This window comes from Pollicipes pollicipes, unplaced genomic scaffold (assembly GCF_011947565.3).
Source record: "Pollicipes pollicipes isolate AB1234 unplaced genomic scaffold, Ppol_2.1 Scaffold_1600;HRSCAF=1878_pilon_pilon_pilon, whole genome shotgun sequence".
NCBI classification, from domain to species: Eukaryota; Metazoa; Arthropoda; class Thecostraca; order Pollicipedomorpha; family Pollicipedidae; genus Pollicipes; species Pollicipes pollicipes.
The window spans coordinates 17,285,915-17,309,315 of NW_023595962.1; the positions used below are offsets into that span (position 1 = coordinate 17,285,915).

Below are 23,401 nucleotides of genomic sequence, written 5' to 3' on the forward strand. Positions count from 1 at the left end.
TATGTCTCGCACGATCTTGATAAATGTCCGTGTCATGACTGCGGTATCAGGCCTGGCGTCGTAGGAACCTGCCCGTGCCCGGGTGATACCGATTGATATGTATATCTTGATTTAGAGCTTTCAGAGGCAGCTGGCAGCTGGCAGCTCTCATGGGCAGCTGGCAGCTCGCCGCGTTGACGCGGGGCATCCGTCGCCTCTCGAGCCTCAGCGGGCATTGGCCGTCCTGGCCAGCGCGGTTGCATGGCACGAACCAAACGCGTCCCTGGTCATTACGGGGCTGAACGACACCATTCATCGCCCCCCCCCCCCCCCCCCGGCGACGACCGGCCATGTTGACACCACAGTGGTGTAGTTCGTTCCAGGCTCTGTGTCGGCTATGCCAGGCAAAGACGTGTCACACGGTTTTGTGTTCGCCCCGTTTAGGTGATGAACACCCGTTTCGGCCACCGCATTTGTCACGTTGTCGACAGATTAATGTTGACTTTCGCAGCTAAAAAAACAGCCAGCCTGATTTTGTTTACCGTCCCCATTCGCCTCCTCCCTCTCCATTCCGTTCTGCTCGCCACCTCCCTCTCCATTCCGAGCTGTTCACCACCTCCATTTCCATTCCGAGCTGTTCACCTGGTCAAGCTCCTGCTGCCAGCGTGATCGTGGCGATGAGTTGCTGCATGTGGTGCGGAGTTGCTGCATGTGGTGCGAAGTTGCTGCATGTGGTGCGAAGTTGCTGCATGTGGCGCGGAGTTGCTGCATGTGGCGCGGAGTTGCTGCACGTGGCGCGGAGTTGCTGCATGTGGCGCGGAGTTGCCGCGGCATCTAAGGAGCTTCCGCGCAAGGCCACATATGAAGGATTGTTTGAGTGTAGGTAGCTGTCATGGCTATGTGACAAATGACCGCTCTCTCGCTTTACTTGCCATTCATGCCTACCTTTTCATCGATAAGTGCGTGTCAAATGGAACGTGGTATTCAGGGGTGATCGCGTGCACTGGCCAGTACATTAAAGATGCAATGCCTTTTTCATTCACAAGTTCCGTCTCTGACCATTACGAAGGTCTTCTCAGATGGAAATTACTTCACTGGGCTACCTTTTAATGAATGGAAAATGTTTGCAGGTCGCAGCTCGCAGACACGTGTAAAGAGTACATTTTGTAATGACATTTGGAAGGTCATGTTCTGCTAGTTGCCCAAACTATTTCACCAGCTTTAAACACCCCGGGACCCTAGCTTAGATGCACGCTGCTTGGCTGAAGTCCCACGTCTGGAGGACGGCCGCTTTCCACATTTTTGACCGCATACATTTGAGGACAGGGACGTGGGTGGGTGACAAGCTATGAAGCAGGGGTGCAACCAAAGTCATCAATAAACCACTAGCACTCGAGGCCTTGCCCCCCCCCCCAAAAAAAAAGAGGGAAGTGGTCCAACCTGTTGGGAAATCCGGTTGTTGGCGTATATGGGGCACGCTTCGCTATTTTCATTGCTCAGCTTCCAACTCATTTTGCCGAACTACACTCCTGCCCAGGCATCAAGGCTGGCCTAACGTGGAGTGCAACCGGTCCACCTTAAGAGGTGCACTAGATGTGCTTTATTCATCAGGCACCAGATCACTCATTGTTTTTTAGATTGTAGTGCCGTTTGGGCCCAAAAGACTGATAGAGAAACACGAATTGGTCAGTGAACCCATCAGCATAATTCGTTGTACGTCCTGCCACTAACAGCGCCATGTCACTAACAACGCCCTTTCACTAGCAGCACCCTGTCACTAACAACGCTCCGTCACTAACAGCGCCCTGTCACTAACCACTCCCTGTCACTAGCAGCAACCTGTCACTAACAGCACCCTGTCACTAACAACGCCCTGCCACTAACAGCGCCCTGTCACTAACAACGCCCCGTCGCTAACAGCAAACAAGGAGCCTCTCAGGACAAATCTGGCTGATAATGCATGTGTGTAATCACATTTGTAATGCACCAAAACAAATTTAGCAAAACACATACAATATTAGTATCAACAGATGCAAACGACATTTTTGAACAACTCTAGCACCTTCATTGAGCTTTATGTGCAATATGATGACAAACATAAGTGTTTTATCTCACGCGTGTCCACTGAACAGTGTGCTAAGCCTGAAGTGCAACGGGCAATATGAGAGGCCAACGCCAGCGATGCTCGGCCTTTTACCTCAAAGCTGCTGTTCCTCTCAGAAGCAGGAAGCCCCGGATGAATCCTTGACATGTGACGCTCCAGCAACCCCAGTTTACCTCTGAAGCTACAGCTCAGGTATCCACAAAAAACAATCCTAGATCGACAGGGCTTTTTAACATTACTACCTTTAAAAAACTGACGATTAACCACGCCTTTCCAGCCAGTCAGCTTCTCACGACATGAACACAACCAACAGCATCACACAGCCTTGCACCGAATCCAACGCATTACCGTGTGGAGAGCAATCAAGTCCATCTGTCTCAAATGACGCTTCGCTTAAAACGCTGCGGAGCAAACTGATCACATTCGTCGCAATATGTAGCCAGCCACGACTCTTACAACTAGTAATACGAATAGATATTTTGTCTTTTAAACTGTTTGGTATGTGAAGTGAATCTTGTAAGAAAAAATATGTGTAAAGCATTGATCTGAGAGACAGTGGAACAACATTGTGTCACCACTGATCTGTGACGTCAACACCGATAACGTGTAGTTTGTAGTATGTTTCTGTCCCCTGCTGAAAACTGTCATGATTAAAGCTACCATGTTTGGCAGCATCTTATGGCTCAACTTGCTCATACAGCGAAACGTCAACGTTTGGACAAATGCTCACGCTGCAAGCGTCAGCAAATACAGACCAATGGTAAGCTTTGAGTTTCGTCGAGCTGTGATAATCTGTGGCAACATGGTCTTGTCTGTTGAAATTTGCGTTCACTTTCGCAATTTTTCCACCAATTGGTTCGCAAAATTATCGTATTTTCTCACCGATCGTATCCCGTAAATCAGAATCTTCTTTCACCACCTGCCTACCCGCCTCTGCCCTCACGCGGAGGAGAGCCAGGTCAGTGTCCTGACGGGTAGAACGTGAGCGAAGAGAATGACTGTCCTGTATCTGAGAGGCAAGAGCTTTCGGTTCGCCGGTGGTATGTATTTGTGAAGCAAGTTTATGGAGTGATCACTAGTAGAGCTGACCGGCGGTAGGCCGGCTTCAGGCCCAGTTCCTCATGCACTACCGAAATATTATCAATTTTGCGACGGCCAGAGAGAGCGCTCAACGTCAAGTTCAAAATTTTTTGCGGGCGTCGTGTGTTTTTCCTCGACCCGTCGCCATAGACAGTAGGGTAATATCGGGCCATGCCCCTCCAGACCATGGTGGTGATGTTAATTTGACCATGTCGTAAATGAGACAAAATATGTCCCGGTATAATCTCCAAAAAATGAGACACAATAAGTGCTTTAGCAAATTCGCGTGTCCTTTGCCGGCCAGGTCTGGAACTGTCCAGCTTTTGTGTCTTGGGAAATAAGCAGCGTCTCAGGCCAAGGAAGAACATCACCAAGCTGAAATATCCATTGACGTACATTGTATATAGTCCCAATACTGATACTCAACACCAATTATACAGAACAAGTTTGGGCAAAAGGTAAAAGACCGATCCATTAACCATCGTCTTAGCTGTCCCATTGCCCTCGTTTGCTTTTTGACCCAGTTTGTATCATTTGAGGCAAGCTAGATCATACCTGCGTTTAAATGTTACGCAATGCAGTTATTTGAGTAACGATCATCAGATCAACATGATCTGAACTGTTGGGCCCTACAATGAGTATTGCGAAATACAGCTGACAGAAATCCATACTGCGGTCGAACAAGAGCGTCAGGCAGGCAGTGTGCAGCGAAGAGATGGTCTCGACGGCTCGCACCAACACCAGTGCACCAGTCTATCACAGACTATGGTACAGCGGCTCAGATACCACATGCTGACACCACCAGTGTTTGCGTTGGTGCACCAGTTTATCACAGACTATGGTAGAGCGGCTCAGATACCACATGCTGACACCACCAATGTTTGCGTTGGTGCACCAGTTTATCACAGACGATGGTAGAGTGGCTCAGATACCACATGCAAAAACCACTAATGTTTGCGTTGGTGCGCCAATCTATCACAGACGATGGTAGAGTGGCTCAGATACCACATGCAAAAACCACTAATGTTTGCGTTAGTGCGCCAATCTATCACAGACGATGATAGGGTGGCTCAGATACCACATGCAAAAACCACTAATGTTTGCGTCATTGGGGTTTTACGACGCACTCAGCTGCGGGGGCTCTGCGGGAAATTGAACTCCATCCATTAGGTTCCCCAGATGCGCAGATTGACCATTACACTATCGGTGCTCTGCACTACTATTTCAACGCCATGACTTACCATCATTTTTGAAAGATCGATGACCCCTAGCATGCAAGCACCAAAACGAAGGAAGTTAAAAAACGAAGGGTCACCGATACAATGTGGTCTGTACCAAAAATGCGCACACCATATGTTTATAGGTGCTGACCTGTTGTCTGTGATCCAGGGTGACATTGACAAGTGCTGACCTGTTGTCTGTGATCCAGGGTGACATTGACAGGTGCTGACCTGTTGTCCGTGATCCAGGGTGACATTGACAAGTGCTGACCTGTTGTCTGTGATCCAGGGTGACATTGACAGGTGCTGACCTGTTGTCCGTGATCCAGGGTGACATTGACAGGTGCTGACCTGTTGTCCGTGATCCAGGGTGACATTGACAGGTACTGACCTGTGGTCTGTGATCCAGGGTGACATTGACAAGTGCTGACCTGTTGTCTGTGATCCAGGGCGACAATGACCAACAAATTCACAATAATTGATTGCAAGATGTTTGTTAAAATGACATTGACATGGTCAATTGTTATGAAGTATTCTTGCAAGTGTATGCGTCATGAATTACTATTTCAATAACAAAACAATAATTGCACGCGTTCGACCTAACTTGGCCTCTGATGATCACCCTCACCGTTACTCTGCCGCACACTCAATGCAATAATGCCTGACCTCCTTGATGTAAAAATATTTTATATTCATGTCAATATAATAACCGTGGCCAAATTCCAAACACGTGAGCGGCATGGTGGATTTGGCGAGGCACATGACCGGCATCGTCTTAACAAATGACTTGTAGGTGGCGAGCTCTTCGAACAATATGCCAATTTGTGCAGACGTACGAGCATCGCAAAGCCAGCTTCCCAAAAACCGGTATGATACCTTGTAAACTGCCAAATTACTCGAGCAGAACCTCAGCAGGGCCAGCATGCCCCCAGCTCGTCAGGGGCACTTGTTTCAAGCAGCATAGTTCTATTGCGGAGGCAGATCCAGTGGAGGGGGGGGGGGGGGGAGGGAGACACTGGATGCACTTGCCCATCCTGTTCGGAATGTAAAGGTGCACCTTTAAAGATCACCCCAGGGTGCTGAAGGCACTCCTTCATGGGTAGTGGGGATGGTGACGGGGTTAGTAATGAAGGACTTCCCTTGACGGTCCGAAGCTTTTCATCTCAAGCCTTTGCGTACCTTATGGCCCAAGGTGAGTGAATTTTATTGCATCATTTAGCCACTCAGCAGTAACAATTTTAATCTGGCGGTGACAGCAGCTGCACTGCTCCACACGACAAACATGTATGTTTGTATCTGTGTAACGGTCGACAAGCAGCCACTTTAACGAACTCTGTTACAGGGTTTAGAGACCCAGCCATTTGGCCAAATTACACCACCTGTTCCAAGTTCTTTTTGTCCTTCGGTATTGACCACGACGCCTCCTCGTAAAACAGTGTTTCTTCATTTAGGCTGTGATATTTGCGTGACTAGGAAGTGGCGTGCAAAAATGTTGTTCTGAATTTGACGTCGTATCACAGTTTTAATGCGAGTATGCCATGCCATGAACCAATGCAATGAACTAGATAGTCATGACAAATAACACGCGCCCGGGTGGCCCGTTGGATACCCTTCGCTCGGGCGGGGGTCAATTTGACCGCCCTGATATCTCAGGAACTAAGAGAGCTAAGGACACCAAATTCACAGAGTGAGTTGACCTGTACATGAACTCAATTAGGTCAAAGGTTGAGGTTCCTAGGACATGATCTTTGGGTCAAATAAGGTCAGGAAACGTCAAATTCCAGGTTAGTTTCCAAGGGCCCCTAGAACCCTGATAATTGTTCTAAGCAAAAGGTCATATGCTCATCTAAAGTCAGTGACCTCGTTTAACGTTTTGAAGGTCATGGTGACCAAAATCATGCAAGGCTGCTGTTTTTCATCTGGATAAGCGACAAATATTACGCTAGGCAGTATGCTCCTAAAAACGTAGACCTGGGCTATTATAGGTCAATGACATACTCTGACCTCCAATAAATCCATGGAAGATATCGAATGCGGTTCCTGTTATAAATAAATTCGAAATGAGCGCCAGGAACTACCCCGTACAGCAAGCGCTAGAGTAAAAAAACAGGTTGGCTATGACCTTGGTCTGACCTTCATACCTGACCTTGGGTCGATTAAATTTGTTCAGTCAATTGTTGTATCGCCTAAGAAGTATCTCAGAGATGCATGACTTCATCTAGCACTCCGTTGTTGGATCAGATTGAATGATTCCCTAGAAATTGCCTGTGCTGAAACCATAGCCTGAATTTGACATGCCATAGGTCAGCAAACTCACAAAGTGCATGTCACTTTTTGATGCCAGACGATCCGCTTTTCAATTGTCTAGATTTGTGTTGAGTTTGGCGCGGCTACGCCGCACCGTTCCGAAACCATTCTGGAAAAGCCTTTGAGGGGTCAATTTGACCCCGCAGCCGAGCGTGTGATAGTGCTCAACAATGCTTAGTTATGTTTAGCAGCTCGTGATGAACAGTTCACATTGACCAATACTTGTCAGAGCTTAAGGCTAAAAGCAGACTGTTTTAGTCAGATGCATAAAAATGCGCTGTAAGCATGCAGGTGAGAACGAGTTTGTCGGAACTGTAGTGTAGACAATGGATGGTCTATTATTAGGACCGCCACATGCATGCCTGTTATCTAATTGTGGTTGAGCGCCCAGGGTGCGCGTACATTTGCGTTCAATGGATGTGTGTAATATTATGCAGGCCAGTGTAATTTCTATCAGCATAATAGAGTGATAAATGACCATCCTACAAAATATGTGCCTGAAGTGCCCGAGATTGCTTGTCATCGAATTTCTTTCTCTGCCGTACACGGCGAGGCATTTTTCCCTTCGCCGTCATAAAATTTTCCTTCATCCAGAATCGCTGAACTCCTCGCAATCGTAGAGCAACGCGGCAATACGAAATTAGAGCAAACTGGTCACAGAATGCCAGATAAAGCTCATACTTTGCCCTTATAAGGCCCCGAAAAGCAAAGGAAGGTAAAAGCAATGCCACTGTTCAAATTCATCGTGTCATCTATTTATCTGCGTTTAGATTGGCTTGACTGCTTTATAGGTCACAGATGATATCTCTCGATGAAGATAGTCAGTAAAGAGACAGTTTACAGACATCGCCTTTCTTCGAACCAGTTGGCTGCAATGTGTAAAATGTTCGTGCAGACCCAGAGATCGTGGTGGCGGAGACTCAACTTCGGCAAGGCGCTGTGGTAATGCTGACCACATTCGTGATGCGGCGAAACGCATGGTGGTAAGTTTGCGTTCCAGAATAAGGGTTCGTATATGGCCCGTCAAAGAGGGTTTTTGCTTGACAGTGTGAGCCTGATCACAGGGCAGCCACAGTTGTGTAGTTGCATGGCATGGTAAAGATATTTCATGCTTATTTGATAAGGGACCGGAGGCAAAATGGATCCGCGCATTACAACAATGCGATGGTGGGTTCGGAGTGCTAGCAATAAGTTATGTTCAGTATAGCATCAGACCAAAAGTCCGCTCTAGCAAATACTCCGTAGTTTTTCTGATTTTGTAGTAGAACTGGGTCTATAATTTGAACCAACGATGCCATGCCAAAATGAAATTATGTTATCAGATTTTGTTGTCTTATGAGACCTTGCAACAAAACAATTCGGGAGTCAAGTCCAAGCAAAACAATGCTGACTCCTAGCACACCATGGATACACAAAGTCGCTTGGCATGAAAGAGCCAATGAGACGGGTGGATCAATGACGTCAGTATCACGTTTGGGTTGTGAGGAGAAAAGGCGTCTAGGCTTACATTTCACAGTCGAAACTAAACAAGCTGTCGCATATAAGACAGTTCAGCCTCAGTGTCTAAAGTTCTCCCTTCATTTGACAACATGATTTTGAGGTCACGGGGTCAAGCTATCCCACCGCTCCTGTCATGCCCACGCCACCATGAGAACGCTTCAAAAAGATAGTCTTCGTGTGATGGTCAACTATCTCCTGCGCTTTTCTAATATTTCAGCCACAAATGTGGGGGCCTAAGCCAGCATTGCGGGGGGAGGGGGCCAACTTAACATCGGGGAGGGGAAGGTCCTCACAAAACAATGCACCCGCGATGTAATGATGGATGCCCGTGGTGCACAGGACACAGTTGACTTAAGTCTCAGATTCAAATCAGACACAACAAGCTGCAAAATTCACCACATTTTGCCAGGCGTGTTATCTGCATTCATGTCATCTACAGTTTTTGAGACTTGTTGAACCGTTAGCGTCTTAAGGCACTGAATAGCGCCACAAGTTGGGTAATACTGGGCTAACGTGCCAAACGAGTCTTGTCATTCAATTTTGGGATAAATTCCAAAACTCACCTGAAATCGGAATGTCTGCCGAAATAAAGTGAATTTTTAAGGCTGATTGCATACCATTCGAATGTGAGATTGAATTCAAAAGTGTGCCGCATAATGTTTGGCAAAACGCGCAGATTCAGAGAGTATCTTTTGTCGATAAATGAAATTGGTAACTGAAATATGTTATCGATACCTGCGCACTTGTTCTGATTCATCTTGCTGTGACTTAAGGCCGAGATACCCAAGCTAAAAGTAGCACGAGACGGGCAAGAGCGGTAGCAAATTTGGAATGAATTTGGATTATGACCAATTACCAGAGTTTTTCATTTTCTGGCGTGGCTCAATGCGAAACGTTTCTTAGAAAACGAGCACCAGGTGGCTTGCATAAAACTTCAACTGCAACAGGCCGGCGCTTTGTGCATGTCTACGCTCCCTCTTTTCACAACCATTTGGCCTTACTTTGTCGCCACTGCGTTGCTAGACAACATCTCAAGTGGGTTGACATCTTGTTGACATACCAAACGAACCATGCCATCAAACATGTTGAGCGGCGCTGTGGTCAGCCCCCTGGCGGCCCCCAAGGGGACCAAGATGGCTTGTGAACTCTGCCAGAAGCCTGCCCTGCTGCTGTGCACTGGCTGCCGCTGCGCGTACTACTGCTGGTAAGATGGCGTGTGAACTCTGCCAGAAGCCTGCCCTGCTGCTGTGCACTGGCTGCCGCTGCGCGCATAACTGCTGGTAAGATGGCTTGTGAACTCTGCCAGAAGCCTGCCCTGCTGCTGTGCACTGGCTGCCGCTGCGCGTACTACTGCTGGTAAGCGCGCCGTGGGAATTATTTCGTTTTGTGGAGGGGGCTCATTATCTAATTTGTTCAGTGCATTAGCGAGGAACATTGTTCACATAGATAAGACAGTAGTATTAGCCTTATTCCTCGAGGAAAATCCAGGAAAATGGAGATATAGTTGGGTCGATGTTTCGGTAACATGCCTTTATTGAAACAATAACACTTCTGCTCTTGTTTCGATAAAGAGATGTTACCGAAACATCAACCCAGCTATATCTTCATTCCCCTGGTTTTTATCCGAGGAATAAGGCTAATACTACTTTCTTATCTATGGTAATCATTATCACCTTACGCGTTCGCCCACACGCTGCAGGCTGAAAAATGTAAAATGTAATGAAATTATAATTTTCAAATGCTCGTGTAATCTAATTACGGAAAAAATAAAAGCATGAATTGTGCAATTAAAAATATAAATAAAGACCATTCTAAGGCATCAATGTTTATTGAATACTATACTCGAGTGAGTCGCCGGAGGGGTTTCAGTCGCGGTGTGCTTTACGACTTGTGCTTACCACGCAGTGATGACCACCAGAAGACGGCCTGGGCATCGGTGCACTCCAAGGTGTGTCGACTGGTGGGGGCGCTGGGCAGCGCGCGCGCCTTCTGCACCCTGGAGGAGCGCCGGCAGCGCGACGAGACAGTCCGGCAGCAGAAGGTGGGGGGGGGGGGGGGGGAGACTCACTCCGACGGACACGGCGGGGCGAGGAGCCTCCGCCAGTGGCGCGGGGGTCAAACACCCCCTTACAGTGATAGCTGAGTCGAGCGTCTTTCAACAGCAACGGGTAAGTAAAATGTTTTTGACAGCACAGTGGAAAGTTCTTCCGAAGCGAGAAGACGGATCGAACGGGCTCCGGCAGCAAAACGTGGGTCAAGCATCCTCTGGCAGCAGAAATCAGATCAAGTACGCTCCGACAGCGGATGGTACTGAGCCAAACACGTACCGGCAGCAAACGCGAGTCGATCGCTCTTTGTCACCAGTCACGCGCGTGATTTTTCTACGCTCGCTCTTTTGACAAATATGGAGGCTCGTTTTGCTGCCACTGCGTAGATCAGAAATCCGGAGTAAATACCTCAGAAATTGATCTTTTCAGAATAAGGCTGAGTGTTTGAGTGGACTGATTAAATTGAGCGCGTTTTTATGTATGTAAGGTGAAGTGACAATGTTGTATTGGGTACGAGTTCAGGCCTGGTACTCCCATAAACATGTTTGTAGCGAAGTCCTCGCGCATTTACTCACGACTGTTTGTTTCCTGGTGGTGTGGTGCTCGTTATGTCTAAACATCCGACTTACCTTGTTTTCACTGTTCTATACAGTATTTTACTGTTTTTGTACCTGTTACAGTTTGAAATGGACGTCTTACTTTCCGGGGTGAATTTCTCACTAACTTCTGTGGTTTTCTCAACTATTTCGGCGTTGTCAACCGCCGCGGTGTTAATATCTCGGGTGTTTTCAACCCCCCTCCCCCCCCCCAACGTAGCTGTGAACTGGTCCGGTGTGTTCCACCCTTCCGTAGTTCTGAACTGGTCCGGTGTTTTCCATCACTCTGCAGTTTTGAACTGGTCCGGTGTGTTCCACCCCTCCGTAGTTCCGAACTGGTCCGGCGTTTTCACCCCTCTGCAGTTCTGAACCGGTCCGGTGTTTTCCACCCCTCTGTAGTTCTGAACTGGTCCGATGTTTCCACCCCTCCGTGGTTCTGAACTGGTCCGGTGCTTCCACCCCTCTGTAGTTCTGAACTGGTCCGGTGTTTTCCACCCCTCTATAGTTTTGAACTGGTCCGGTGTCTCCACCCCTCCGCAGTTACGAACTGGTCCGGTGTTTTCCACCCCCCTGTAGTTACGAACTGGTCCGGTGTTTCCACCCTCTGTAGTTCTGAACTGGTCCGGTGTTTTCCACCCTACCGTAGTTCTGAACTTCTCCCTTGTCCTTCACTGGCCTGGTGTTCGGAGCCGCCGCGGTGTTCTGCTGTTGCGCCGTGTGTTAACGGCATTGGCCGCCGCCGCCCGCAGCTGCGGATCATGCAGACGTCGATCATGTGCGGCACGCGCCACATCTTCAGCGACCGACCCGGCCTCGCCATGCCCGCGGCGAAACAGGCGCTCACCATGGCGGCCGAGGTCAGGACACCATGGCGGCCGAGGTCAGGTCACCATGGCGGCTGAGGTCAGGTCACCGTGGCGGCCGGGGTCAGGTCACCATGGCGGCCGAGTTCAGGTCACCATGGCGGCCGAGGTCAGATCACCGTGGTGGCCGAGGTTAGGTCACCCTAGCGGCCTGGGTCAGGTCCCGGTACAGCCCCGTGGCAAGGCTCAGAACGGGGGAGGGCTGTGTGGACCGCGGCTGGGCGCGGCCATGGCGGTCGGCACAAGTTAGGGAAGAATAAGGGCTGGGACACGCTTGACAGAAATGCATTGTAGCAGGTATGGCTGTTCCCATGCGGAGTTTGCTTGACGTCGACATGCTTTTGCAGGCTTGCTATTGAAAAATGTTCGTTCTATCGCCGTTGCCACAGAAACTTTTCTCAACATATTTTCCACCTATAAGCAAGCGTAACTGCGGCGCTGGTGCTGAGCTGCGTTGCTCGAGCCGTGGTGCTGAAATGCCGAGCTGATGCTGAGCTGCGGTGCTAAGCTGAAGTGCTGGCGCCGCCAGGTGTTCGGCGCGTCCAGTGTGGAGTTGATCCGGCCGTTCCTGATGCTGGCGTCGGCCTGCGTCCTGCTGGGCGAGCTCAACAGCGCCGAAGGCTATCTGTCCCAGGTCAGAGGCCGTCCTGCTGGGCGAGCTCAACAGCGCCGAAGGCTATCTATCCCAGGTCAGAGGCCGTCCTGCTGGGCGAGCTCAACAGCGCCGAAGGCTATCTGTCTCAGGTCAGAGGCCGTCCTGCTGGGCGAGCTCAACAGCGCAGAAGGCTATCTGTCTCAGGTCAGAGGCCGTCCTGCTGGGCGAGCTCAACAGCGCTGAAGGCTGTCTGTTCCAGGTCAGATGCCGCCATGTTGAGCGAGATCAGTAACGCCCGAAGGCTTTCTGTCCCAGGTCAGAGGCCGCTGTGTTGAGCGAGCTCAACAGCGCCCAAGGCTTTCTGTCCCAGGTCAGAGGCCGCTGTGTTGAGCGAACTCAACAGCGCCCAAGGCTTTCTGTCCCAGGTCAGAGGCCGCTATGTTGAGCGAGCTCATCAGCGCCGAAGGCTATCTGTTCCAGGTCAGAGGCCACTATGTTGAGCGAGCTCATCAGCGCCGAAGGCTTTCTGCTCCAGGTCAGAGGCCGCTATGCTGAGCAAGCTCAACAGTGCAGAGGGCTTTCTGTCCCAGGTCAGAGGCCGCTGTGTTGAGCGAGCTCAACAGCGCCCAAGGCCTTCTGTCCCAGGTCAGATGCCGCCATGTTGAGCGAGATTAATAGCGCCCAAGGCCTTCTGTCCCAGGTCAGAGGCCGCTATGTTGAGCGAGATTAATAGCGCCGAGGGCTTTCTGTCCCAGGTCAGAGGCCGCCATGTTGAGCGAGATCAGTAGCGCCCAAGGCTTTCTGTCCCAGGTCAGAGGCTGCGGCGCGGACCGCGTCAGCGAGGCTTGCCATCGCGGCGGGCCACGTCCGCCAACGGTAAAGCAGTCATGGCAAGTGATGCATTCCCATTGGCTGGCGATGAGCCTTGGTTTCTGGCGGAGTGAGCTCCGAATGGTCACACGCTTGTGGCGTGCATGAAAACTTTCTGTGGACATTTTGCAAGCATGTGGCAATCTGGAATGCGCGTATGCGTCGAGATCACCCTGCTCCAACTCTGTGGTCATGATCCGTGCAGTTTTCGTGAAAATATGACGTCATTTCGTTCCTTTTCAAACCAAAACAGTCGATTCCATTGGACTCTTTGAGAACGCAACATGCCAGTTTGCAGCCCACCTGGTTCGTCAAAGACCATAGACGTGGGCTGCAAGTGCGGTACTAAACACATATGTTGCGAACGACACACCAATGTGCACATAGAACAGAACAAGCGGAGCATTGTGCCGCTGAAAAATGTTCAATCTGCTATCTTGCTACTTATTTTCTTTCAACGGCTACGTCCAGGCTGTAAGATTGCGTTTGACTCGCAGTGAAGTCTAAATGGATTCTTTAACCGTCCAAATGTACGCAGTCAGACTGGAATTGCCTCCTCAATCGTTTGCTGTGAGACGGAGTTACAGTCGGTCCAGCCGAAACATCAGTGAGCCAACTGAAATAGAAGTATGGTGCGCCTATCGGGGTATAATGAATGTCTGATATATCATACGTGCACCAAATCGACTGGAGTCATCTGCGTAATAGTGATATTGAATAAACAAGAATAAATGCATGGACCGACTCATTTCCTGAGTTGCTGCCGGCGGAACGTGCTCAGCGCAACCGATTCCGAAAATAAGCGGTGGCTGTTTAGCCGCAAACGGCGTAGATCCAAAATTGCGTGGTGCCGTTCAGAATCAAAACCGTCACGCGCCGCGTGGTAGAGTCGAAATGGACTTCACTAAAACGAAGTCAAGCGCAAACGCGTATGCTCCCCTTCCTGAGCCTAGCCACCGAAGGCAGATACTCCGTCGCGGGCAGCCTCGAAGCCGGGATCTTGCCGTGGTGAGCCGCTGACGCGTGTGGCGGGCCCCACCTGACCGGAGCCGCCGTCTTGCAGGGGGAGTGGACTCTGATCTACGCCAAGAGCGAAGATCACGCCCTCCGGGCCTGGCTGTTCCGTGGATGGGGCCAGCTGTTGGCCGCCAGGCGGGAATGGGTGCAGGTATAGTTTGCTTGTCTTGCCAAAAGGTGGCCACGTGTGTCGTGTGAGCAAAACATGTTGCGGGCTCGAAATGCGCTGCGGGAATGAATTCTGTCCACGCCATCAAATTTAACCAATCTTTGAACCAGCAATACAGTGATTAATTTGTAGCCACGTTCCTTCATGACCTTCACGACGCTGATTTTCTATTTGCACTCACTGAAATTCACTTTTTGTAATCCCTGAAGTAATTTTGAGCCAGCTCAATTGATGCGGTGTCTTGACATTATCGCCACAGGCAGATTGCATTCCATTATTTTTCTGAACGCATTCTAAAAGACTGTGAAGTGTCGTGATGCATTCGAAAATCAGCGTAACGACAGGTGACGTGACAAGTCAACGCGGCAAGAGGTGACGTGACGACAAGCCAGCGTGACGAGAGGTGACGTGCCTACATGTCAGCGTGGCGTGAGGTGACGGAACGACGAGACAGCGAGAGGTGACGGAACGACGAGACATCGAGAGGTGACGGAACGACGAGACATCGAGAGATGACGGGACTACACAGCGTGGCGTGAGGTGACAGAACGACGAGACAGCGTGGCGAGAGATGACGGGACTACACAGCGTGGCGTGAGGTGACAGAACGGCGAGACAGCGTGGCGAGAGATGACGGGACTACACAGCGTGGCGTGAGGTGACAGAACGACGAGACAGCGTGACGAGAGGTGACGTGACTACATGTCAGCGTGGCGTGAGGTGACAGAACGACGAGACAGCGTGACGAGAGGTGACGTGACTACATGTCAGCGTGGCGTGAGGTGACAGAACGACGAGACAGCGTGGCGAGAGATGACGGGACGACGAGACAGCGAGAGGTGACACGACGACGAGACAGCGTGACGACTTTTTAACGGCCCGGCACCTGTCATGGAGCGTCAGAGCCCGACCGCACGGGACCTCTGACCTGACCTCTGGCCTCTGACGGGTGTCTTGTCTTGGATTAGGGTGCATTGCCTCCGGGGCTCAAGCGTACTGACGGATGGAAGTCTGCTGCCGCGCCACAGCTCGTGCCGCTGACTTCTGGTGCGTCAGATCTGCTCATGTCACCGGCAGGCGAAGTGGTGCTGCGCCGAGGACGTCCACCACTGCGCCGAGGCGTTTGGGCCGCAGGACGTGCGGTGCACTCTGGGCTACTTCCGCCTGGCGGAATCTTTGCTACAGATGGAGAAGTTTGACATCGTCTCCTCGCTTTTTCGCCAGATTGTGACCATCTGGCAGCAGTACTTCTACGGCGGTGAGCGTGGTGGCGTTGCTGCTGTGACGGTCCGATGCCGGTGCGATCAGAGCAGAGCGGCCAGGGCATTGTGCATGCTGCCCGCATCTGCACGCCAGTCACTTAGCAATCAAATGCATGCGTGATTTTGTCCAGAAACTTGAAATGAGGGTGTGGCACTGTGGGAGTTTGAAAAAGCGGGAGATATGGAAAATCTTGCTCTCTGTGTGTGTGTTGGAAAATTCTATGAGTTTTCGACCAAAATTTTTGTCTATGTTGAGCCTTTAATGAATTTTCAACAACTGGGGACAGCCAAGGGCCGGTGCTCCCAGCTATCGACTCCAGGCATTTGAAACTACTTGGCAAGCGAACGGCTCGAAGTCATAGGTAACCGCCTGGTGATAAGAAAGATTTACTGGCTAAACACATTATAAGCCTATACACCATCGCGTGGCTTCCTTGCAGTGGAATGGACACTTTCCATTCGTTAATTTGCTTACAAAGAGCAACGCTGCCTTCGGATGTCATATTCATTAAGCTCTTAACCTGACTAAAATTCGACAGTATTAGCCGACACTTTTGCATATTAGGCGTTTAACTTTGTGCACGGCCATTGATTCGCCTTTTTGTTTTTTATATTCGATAAGTGACCTTACTTCAGCAGTCTTATCCGATTGTTGTGCGCTTTTAGTGAGAGACAAACTGCTCTCGGAGTACCGAAGTGCTGAGCTGCTCGAAGAACGAGCATCAAAAGAAACCAGTAGTGGTTCCAGCAAGACGACATGCTGCCAAGGGAAACAGCGGGGGGGGGGGGAGGGGCTCAGAACCGGCTTCGAAGAGAAGGGTGTTAGTCGGGACTTTTATGTGTAGTGGTCTCCGCATTCCCTGGCCTTGAGTGCACCCGATTCGTACAGTTGGGGATACTTGGGGGACACTTGGGGCGCGATTATAATCTGATGATCTAAAGCCGTTCTAGCCCAAGCTGGGCAGTTCATATCAAACGCAGATGTGCAATATAACCTTGCACACCACCAGAACAGCCTGGCCATGTCTATATGCATATAAAAACTAGCTGAGTACACTATTGTTAGGCACGCGTGTTGCAGTCAGCGGTTTTTCTACTATTCAAGTTTCATCAGTATTTTCCTTACTGGGCATTTCGCGCCGTTTTTCATTCAGCTACTTCAGCTTTTGGGGCCACAATTATATCGCCGCTTTACAGCTTAGCGATATTATCCGGCATATATAAGTAAATATTAGAAAGAAGTAGATGGAACAGTGAGGGAAAGCTGCAAGACAGACAGCGGATTCTGACCAATTGTATAAACATAGGTATGAAAAAGCTGTACACAAACCTCCAAAGAAGCTATTCCTTTTCTCACTGGTGATGCCTGTCACACATTCAGGCATTCGCAAATAAAAATAAAAGTCAAAACAACGTGTTGAATCTTTTGTTAATAATGCATTGCGTCGAACAACAAAAGCCCTTGGTAATACGATCTGAAAATGTTTCAGGTAACGAACCCCTTGTTTGCAAGATGCACAGGGCGGTTAGAAAAATAGCGCGCCTCCCAATTCAGGTTGTGGGTAATATTCAATTGATTTCCGATAGGTTGGTAGGTTAGAGCGCCTGCCTTCCGATCCACCCACCCGTGGCGGGGTGGATTCGAGTCGCTTTAGGCGCTCGCTATTTGCCCTTGACTGGAATAGCCTGGGGCCGGTGGCAGCAGCCGTGCTTAGGGTCACTTGACGTCAGAGAGTATGATGGACCGTGCGAGCATTGCGGTGCGTTAAACATTCGCCACTTAATTCTGCCGCTGACCTGGAATTTCACGATCGAACGTGACGGGTCACGGGTAACGGGTAACGGGTCACGGTACACAACAAGCGCTGCTTAGCGTGGGCTCTGGTCCCCAAAATCCATCCGGTCCACAACAAGCGCTGCTTAGCGTGAGCTCTGGTCCCCAAAATCCATCCATTCAGAAGGTTCGGAGTGACTGTTTGGAATATTAGGGAATAAGACTCTAATAAATGAAAATTATCCGCTTCTGGTGAGCCGGTCAGCTCAGGTCAAAAGACAAAATATGCGCAACTGCGCCATATTAAGAAACCAATATAAGTGGGGCCGGGGTAGGGCGGTGGAAACACGGCATATTTGTGCCCCATCCCATAGTTTTTTTTCCAAAATCGTCTTGGGCAGAAGTGTACAAGTGTGCCAAACTTTTCGACCATGTTTGCGTAGGCCAAGCGGTCCTGATCACGCTAAAATGGTTCGGTGATCCTTAGCGCCACAAGTGAAGTCATCATCACGTCGCTGAAGTGAAAGTTACGATTGTTTGATACCAATTATCAAAATGATCCATGACGCTCCAAAATTGCCAAAGAAAGAGGACATTTGAGCCCCGTAGACGGTCACGACCAGGCTCACGTCATGCATTCAGATTCCGAAGCGTACCGTTTGATGGCTCGACAGCCAGTCATGACAATGTTTGCACACAGGTCTCTGGAAGCATTCATTGCCGGCTGTCAAAATGACCCGCGCTCACACCCATGCGATTCCCGTTAGCTGCCGAGTCGTAAGGGGACGATTTCACTTCACTATGATTTTGTGTTGTTGAGACAGGAAGGGTGATGATTTCACTTCGCTATAATATTGTGTTGTTGAGGCAGGAAAGGTGATGACTTCACTTCACTTAAATATTGTGTTGTTGAGACAGGAAAGGTGCTGATTTCACACACCGAAAAGGTGATTTTTTCGCTTCACTATGATATTGTCTTGTTGAGGCAGGAAATCGTTTTACGTCCGCCATTGACCGATTTTCGGGAAAGCCGCAAATTTCGTGGTTCCTGTGTTAAGCCAGCGTGTAGCGTTGACGCGTTGTCACTTGGCGGCGAGCACCGTTACATGGTACCAAGATGCCGAGTTGTATTCGGCCCGTGAGTTCATCGACCTATGAAAGCTATAAGCGCCCATAAATCTTAATTGAAAGTTACACAGCCCGTTACACTCTCAGCGTCTTTTGTAATCTGCAACAGGGACTAGAGGCAGTGCTTGTGCAATACATAAATCGGGTTGAAAAATAAGTTAAGCAAGGTAAAATTTGCATGTCATGCTTGAGTTGCTTTTAAAAGAAACACGGTGCGATGTGGGGGTTCTTGGTAAACCTGATGCATATAAAGAAGCTGTGATAAACATTTTAAACTATTTTCTTATGCAGGAACAAGCTAATGCAGACACTACAATATAGAAACAGTACTTAGGGGAGCACTTGGAGGTCGTTAAAAGGCCTTCATCAAAATGCAGGCAAAATGGCAGTGTTCAGAATATGCGCAAGTGAGCCATACTACAAATCAGAGGTGCAAGAAGGATGATCATGATCACACCAACACTGTGTTTCCATTGATAGATATGTTCTTCATGATATTTTTTCCTGTCAAAGCTGCTTACGCGACCAATTTGCAAAAGAAACGCATGGCTGGGGTAGCCCGTCATCAGAGCCCCAAAAGCTTAGAAAAGTTTTTGAGGTCCTTAGCTAATGGTAGCCGCATGTCCGTACGGAGAAAACATGTTCGTCAAGGCCATATTTTTGGGAAGCGTATATCCAATGTGAGACTAAGCAGGTATGTTGTCTGCAGATGGACAGAGATAGGGAGCTTGGAGACTTGATTTTTCCCCAGGAATTGAAGGCAGTGTTTTGGCCCGCCAACAATGGCAACTTTTCCTTTTATAAAATGAATATCGCTCTGCATTATCGGTTTGGTTTTATGCCGATGAATATATGTGTGTTCAGTTTAGAGAATTGTTAAGCTGTTAAAGCTCTTTCAGCTGCCGTGAAATGCCTTTTCGTCTGTTGTTTTTTGTCTGTAAAATGCTAAAAAGATATGTTAATCTGTCAAGCGCGGTGTTTGTGTTTCGTACGTTCAGTTATATTCATTTCTCGTCTCCCCTTCTCTTTCTCTCGCTCTCTCTGTTCTCACTTCATTAAAATCACACGCACCACCCACGAGCTCAGATCTCGCGCAGTCCCCGGAACAGCAGCAGCATCTGCTCTCTGGGGCATGGGCTCAGACCTCGCGCAGTCCCCGGAACAGGAGCAGCATCTGCTCTCTGGGGCATGGGCTCAGACCTCGCGCAGTCGCCGGAACAGGAGCAGCATCTGCTCTCTGGGGCATGGGCTCAGACCTCGCGCAGTTCCCGGAACAGCAGCAGCATCTGCTCTATGGGGCATGGGCTCAGACCTCGCGCAGTCGCCGGAACAGGAGCAGCATCTGCTCTCTGGGGCATGGGCTCAGACCTCGCGCAGTCGCCGGAACAGGAGCAACATCTGCTCTCTGGGGCATGGGCTCAGACCTCGCGCAGTCGCCGGAACAGGAGCAACATCTGCCCTCTGGGGTCTAAGGGGCCCAGAAACGAGCAGCATCTGCTCTCTGGGGCATGGGGTCACCACACCATAGCGTTACATCATCAGAGATTACCGCTCTTCGTGCATTGGATATGTTCAGGAATTAGTGAGCCATTCATGGACTGAACTGGATGGGCCAAGAAAATATCAAAGCGCCTGGAATGGGATGTCATTTGATTCGAGAACCGTGGAACCCACATGAGCTGGACCGCCGATGACAGCTTGTCTCGACATCGATATGTTGTTCTCAGCGGTTAAGGAACCCCCCATGGACTGGGCTTGGCTGTATTTGGAACATTACAAAGGACGTGGACAGGGGATGGAATGAAACATTACTTGGTTTAATACAATTTTGACGTACATTTAGGTTTGTTGATTTGAAGGAAAGATGAATCAACGCATATCTTACATCGTTTGGGTGTAAATGGAAGCCAGCTTGGTAACAACCAGGTACCATCCAGCTTGACCGCAGCTTGGCGAAGTGGCTCACTCACTGGGCGCCTGTTCCAGCAGAAGTGGAGGAGGGAGAGGTGCCCCACCGGCTGTCGGACCCGGAGGTCATCGAGGCCCTGCACGTGCTGACCTTGATACGAAAGTCCTTCACCTCCACGGGGGATGACGCCGCAGCCGGCTTGTCGCTGGCCGCAGTCAGGTGGGTCGGTCACGGTGAGGTCACGGCCAGGTCACGAAGAGGATACGGTAAGGGGACGGAGAGGTCACGGAGAGGTCATGGCAAGGTCACAGCGAGCGGTGTAACCCCTGCCAGAGAACGACTGTGGCGCGGGTGGGCTGGGACGAAACCAACTTAGTAACACCAATTTCAATCGGTCCTGCCTTGGGTCACCTGACCTGTTTCCTGCTTACGGCTACATTGTCGTGGCCGGCGTCTGGGCATACGCATGAGATAACTTTCCAAGCAGAAGCCAGCACTGGTTAGCTTTTATCAGGAGCCCCTCGTGGTGGGACGATTAGTGAAGCAACGGGAGCACATGTGGAGCGAACCGTTTCCGAGTGCTTTGAGTAAGCTCTGGAGGCCCTAGGGCTGCTGGCTGGCAGGAGGGGTGGATTGGGAAGGACGGGGGGGGGGGGGGGGAAGATCAGCCCGGCGGCTGGTCAGAGCGCGCTCCAGGTGGTATGATGCCCTGGACATGGGCTCGGACCGGCAGCGGCGCCGAACCGAGCGGCCGCCGTCCTGCAGCCGTGCTCTGCCGGGGACGGGACGACAATGTCCTGTGAGGCTCACCCGGGAGAGGTGTACCACAGTCGGCGGGCAGGCTCTCGTGCTCTGCCGGGGACGGGACGACAATGTCCTGTGAGGCTCACCCAGGAGAGGTGTACCACAGTCGGCGGGCAGGCTCTCGTGCTCTGCCGGGGACGGGACGACACTCTTGTGAGGCTCACCCGGGAGAGGTGTACCACAGTCGGCGGGCAGGCTCTCGTGCCCTGCCGGGGACGGGACGACAATGTCCTGTGAGGCTCACCCGGGAGAGGTGTACCACAGTCGGCGGGCAGGCTCTCGTGCCCTGCCGGGGACGGGACGACACTGTTCTGTGAGGCTCACCCAGGAGAGGTGTACCACAGTCGGCGGGCTGGCTCTCGTGCTCTGCCGAGGACGGGACGACACTGTTCTGTGAGGCTCACCCAGGAGAGGTGTACCACAGTCGGCGGGCTGGCTTTCGTGCTCTGCCGAGGACGGGACGACACTGTCCTGAGGCCCACCCGGGAGAGGTGTACCACAGTCGGCGGGCTGGCTCTCGTGCTCTGCCGGATGCGGGACGACACTGTCCTGTGAGGCTCACCCGGGAGAGGTGTACCACAGTCGGCGGGCTGGCTCTCGTGCTCTGCCGAGGACGGGACGACACTGTCCTGTGAGGCTCACCCGGGAGAGGTGTACCACAGTCGGCGGGCTGGCTCTCGTGCTCTGCCGAGGACGGGACGACACTGTCCTGTGAGGCTCACCCGGGAGAGGTGTACCACAGTCGGCGGGCTGGCTCTGAGCACGAGGGGAAAATTAGTTATGAAGGTTGTGGCAAAACATCATTGGTATTAGAGGAAGGGAAAATACTGGTTTGTTGGCGTAATTTTGCGGTAGGCTCGACCTTTTCCATTGATCAACCCCCAATTCGTGTTGCAGAACTATACTCCTCAATTAAAGATTCTACATCCTGTTATCAGAATAAAAGTGGGAACTATGAACCAACCCTGGGAATCAAAGCTGGTCCACGGTCCGTCAGGACCGGGATAAAAAAACAAAAGCCATGACTCGCGATGGTTGCCGCCTCTGGACGCGACGGGCGCCGCCGCGACTGCCTCCGCCCGTCGCGACTGCCTCTGTTCCTCGCGACACTCTCAGCTAGCGACTGAACAGGGCACTCTCAGCGGCGTGGCATGCTGTAGCCCCCGAACAACTGGCACATGGCTCGGTCGTGAAGGTGTGAGGGCTAGCTGCCGTCGACAACTGCCGCCCGGCATGGCACGTGGCTCGGTCGTGAAGGTGCGAGGGCTAGCTGCCGCCGACAACTGCCGCCCGGCATGGCACATGGCTCGGTCGTGAAGGTGTGAGGGCTAGCTGCCGCCGACAACTGCCGCCCGGCATGGCACATGGCTCGGTCGTGAAGGTGTGAGGGCTAGCTGCCGCCGACAACTGCCGCCCGGCATGGCACATGGCTCGGTCGTGAAGGTGCGAGGTCTAGCTGCCGCCGACAACTGCCGCCCGGCATGGCACATGGCTCGGTCGTGAAGGTGCGAGGGCTGGCTGCTGCCGACAGCTGCCGCCCGGTAGGTGCGGGAGGCCAATATTAGAGGACACGGGCATGACATGTAGCAAAAGTCATTGGATCGAAGGACGCAGTTCAGTGTGTCCGGATGACATCTTCCTGAAGGTGTCATCAGGCGTATGCCAGCTGTCAAATTCTGATAAATGTCCTGTTTAAACACGCGACCGGGTGGCCGGTTGAATACACGTCGCCCAGGTGGGGGTCAAGTTGACGCCCTAAGATCTCAAAAACTAAGATCATTAGGAACAACAAATTCATAGGGTGGATTGACCCGTACATGAAATAACCTGTGCCGAAATTTGAGATTCCCAGATCATGACCTTGGGATCAAACAAGGTCAAACAATGTCAAACTCCAGATTGGCGTCCCAAGTGTCCCAGTGCCTCTTCCGCAACCGCCGTGAACCTATATACATATTCTAAGCTAAGGTCAGTGGTGTCCTGTTATTTTCAGCTACCTTGTTTGACGTTTATTGGGTCAATGTGACCAAATACCCAGGATGTTGCTTCTATTTTGCCATTGAAACAAGCGTCAGGCAAAACACTGGGCAGCATGCTCCTGAAAACATTTAGCGCCAGTGAACTACTCTGACCTTAAAAAGGCTAGTGGAACGTGTAAGTGGCGGTCCCTGCCATT

The 23,401-nt window shown here is 50.9% G+C and overlaps 1 protein-coding gene across 1 annotated transcript; it reads left to right on the plus strand.

Moving 5' to 3' along the window:
• Positions 1-9,475: 9,475 nt before the first annotated feature.
• Positions 9,476-22,345, plus strand: LOC119110491 (zinc finger MYND domain-containing protein 12-like). The gene is made up of 8 exons (XM_037234374.1): positions 9,476-9,546; positions 10,096-10,231; positions 11,584-11,691; positions 12,227-12,331; positions 14,226-14,330; positions 15,426-15,606; positions 20,502-20,640; positions 22,342-22,345. The coding sequence occupies exons 1-8, from the start codon at positions 9,476-9,478 to the stop codon at positions 22,343-22,345; spliced, it is 849 nt and encodes a 282-aa protein (XP_037090269.1).
• The last annotated feature ends 1,056 nt before the right edge of the window (positions 22,346-23,401 follow it).